The following is a 2,111-nucleotide window of genomic DNA, read 5'->3' as shown; positions in this document are numbered from 1 at the left end:
TTTTGTAGTGTAGGTTTATTTTTTCCTAATTTAATTTGTTTAGAATCAACAATTTCCCAGTAAACATCAGCACCTAGCAGTATGTCTATTTCAGAGGGTATATAGTAGGTAGGATCTGCTAGGTTTATAGATTTAGGAAAATTTAAATCAGAGGAGTCAATAAAGGAATTAGGCAATGTGCCAGTAATTTGAGGCACAACAAGACATTTTACATTAGTCTGGAATAAGTTAATCCGCGATTTAAGTTTTATGTTACACATTTTATTAGTATTAGTCACTTTATTATTTATACCAGCAATGGATATGTTTGTATTGGAACAAGACAAATTCATTTTTCTCTGCAATCTTTCAGTAATGAATGAAGACTGACTTCCATTGTCTAAGAGAGCTTTAACCGTATAATTCTCAGAAGATTGACTGTCAATTATATTCACTTGAGCAGTGCATAGCAGGATCTGCCCAGGTGTTGCCACAGAGTGTGACACAGGATTGAACAAAGCAATAGTTGAAGTTGCCTGGGAAGAACTTGCTTCTTGAGGAGGTGATACTACTGAAGTCTTGTCAACAGATGAATTTGCCTTGTCAGTGTTAGACTGTGATCTATGTAGCAATAAATTGTGCTTTTTATTGCAGAATTTGCAAGAGTTATGTTTGCAGTGAGTGGAGAAATGACCAGGACGCAGACAATTGTGACAAAGCTTATGCTTGGAAACTTCATTAAATCTAGCATCTACAGACATATTCTTAAACTTTTCACATTTATATAGTAAATGATCTTGTGAACATACAACACATTTTTTATTATCATTTATGTCAGAAGAAACAAGTGACTTGGTTTGTTTAATATCTTTAGAATAATATTGTTTATCAGATTTATTAGTATTAGTAGTGTACTGCACGGTTTCTAAAACGTCAGCACGGTTTCTTAAAAAGGTATAGAATTCCTCAATTGTCGGAGCAGTGGTAATAGTATTCCTATGTTCCTCCCACTTGCGACTTGTGGCGCCATCTAGTTTTGATGCCATGATGAATACAAGTAAAATATCCCAGCGGGATTCAGGATCATTTAAAGAAGACAGGGCTCTAATATTTTTAGAGTAATAATCTATCATGTAACGCAAAGATTTGTAATTTTCTTTAGTTATATTGTCGAAATTCAAAATAGCTTTTAGATGGTTATTAGTTATTATCCTTTTATTATCGAAGCGTTCAGTCAATATAGTCCACGCTAATTTATAGTTGGTAGCCGTGAAATCAATAGACTTAATTACATTAGACGCTCCTGACACTAATGAAGAACGAAGGTAATGAAACTTATTTATTTCAGAAATACTGTCATTATTGTTAATTAATGAATCAAAAGTGTCTCTGAATTCCATCCACTTCAAGTAGTCTCCATCAAAGGTAGGCAACTGAATGGTAGGCAATTTAATATTGTGACTATAGTGGCTATCCTGTTTATTACTTTGAGAGTTGGCTAAAGAATTATAGTTCGTATTTCCAGTAGGGCTAAGATCTTCGATTAACAATTGAACTTTAGCAATATTAGAACAAAAGTCACTTTCTATCAAGTCATGTTCTTCCAACTGTGTGGGATCTAATTCTTCAATTTTAGTTTTTAATTCATCAAACTGTGTGAACAATTCTTTAAATTTTGTTAGTTTTATCTCGGTTTCAAGTATAATTTGTTTAGTAATGCTATCAGTTTCTATCAGCTTAACAGATTTTAAGTATTTATCAAATAAAGTTATTCTAGCCTTTATTGAACCCCGCTGCCGAATAAGAGCTTTTAATTCAGCAGACATAGTGGAAGCTTATAAGAACTGAACAGGCCGTCAAGAAATAAGTTATTCCAGTATTAGACACGGTATGTCAAGTTAAAGAAAGCAAAGCCAAACCGTGTTAGTCGCGCACAGGCAACGACTACGAACTTCAGTCAGCGACGCACGCGAGCAAAGCAGGTCACACAGCACAAGATACAGCAAGCATTTGCTGTAGCAAGCAAATAGAGATATCTAGCAGTAGCAGCGCATTCCACAGGAACCCAAGAAGCAGGTGTACACAGCGAATCTGGAAAATGCCAGGGTGCGTCCTTAAGCGAGATGCAAGTA

General features: G+C 35.0%; 1 protein-coding gene across 1 annotated transcript; it reads right to left on the bottom strand.

Annotated features, from left to right (window-relative positions):
• Positions 1-213: 213 nt before the first annotated feature.
• On the bottom strand, positions 214-1,112 carry LOC124645214. Its single transcript, XM_047184996.1, has 2 exons — positions 371-1,112; positions 214-218 (listed from the first exon to the last, which is right to left on the bottom strand). The coding sequence occupies exons 1-2, from the start codon at positions 1,110-1,112 to the stop codon at positions 214-216; spliced, it is 747 nt and encodes a 248-aa protein (XP_047040952.1).
• Positions 1,113-2,111: the final 999 nt, after the last annotated feature.

Source organism: Helicoverpa zea, chromosome 31 (assembly GCF_022581195.2).
Source record: "Helicoverpa zea isolate HzStark_Cry1AcR chromosome 31, ilHelZeax1.1, whole genome shotgun sequence".
NCBI classification, from domain to species: domain Eukaryota; kingdom Metazoa; phylum Arthropoda; class Insecta; order Lepidoptera; family Noctuidae; genus Helicoverpa; species Helicoverpa zea.
The sequence above is the reverse complement of the archived record's forward strand: the minus strand, read 5'-3'. Positions and strand labels throughout refer to the sequence as shown.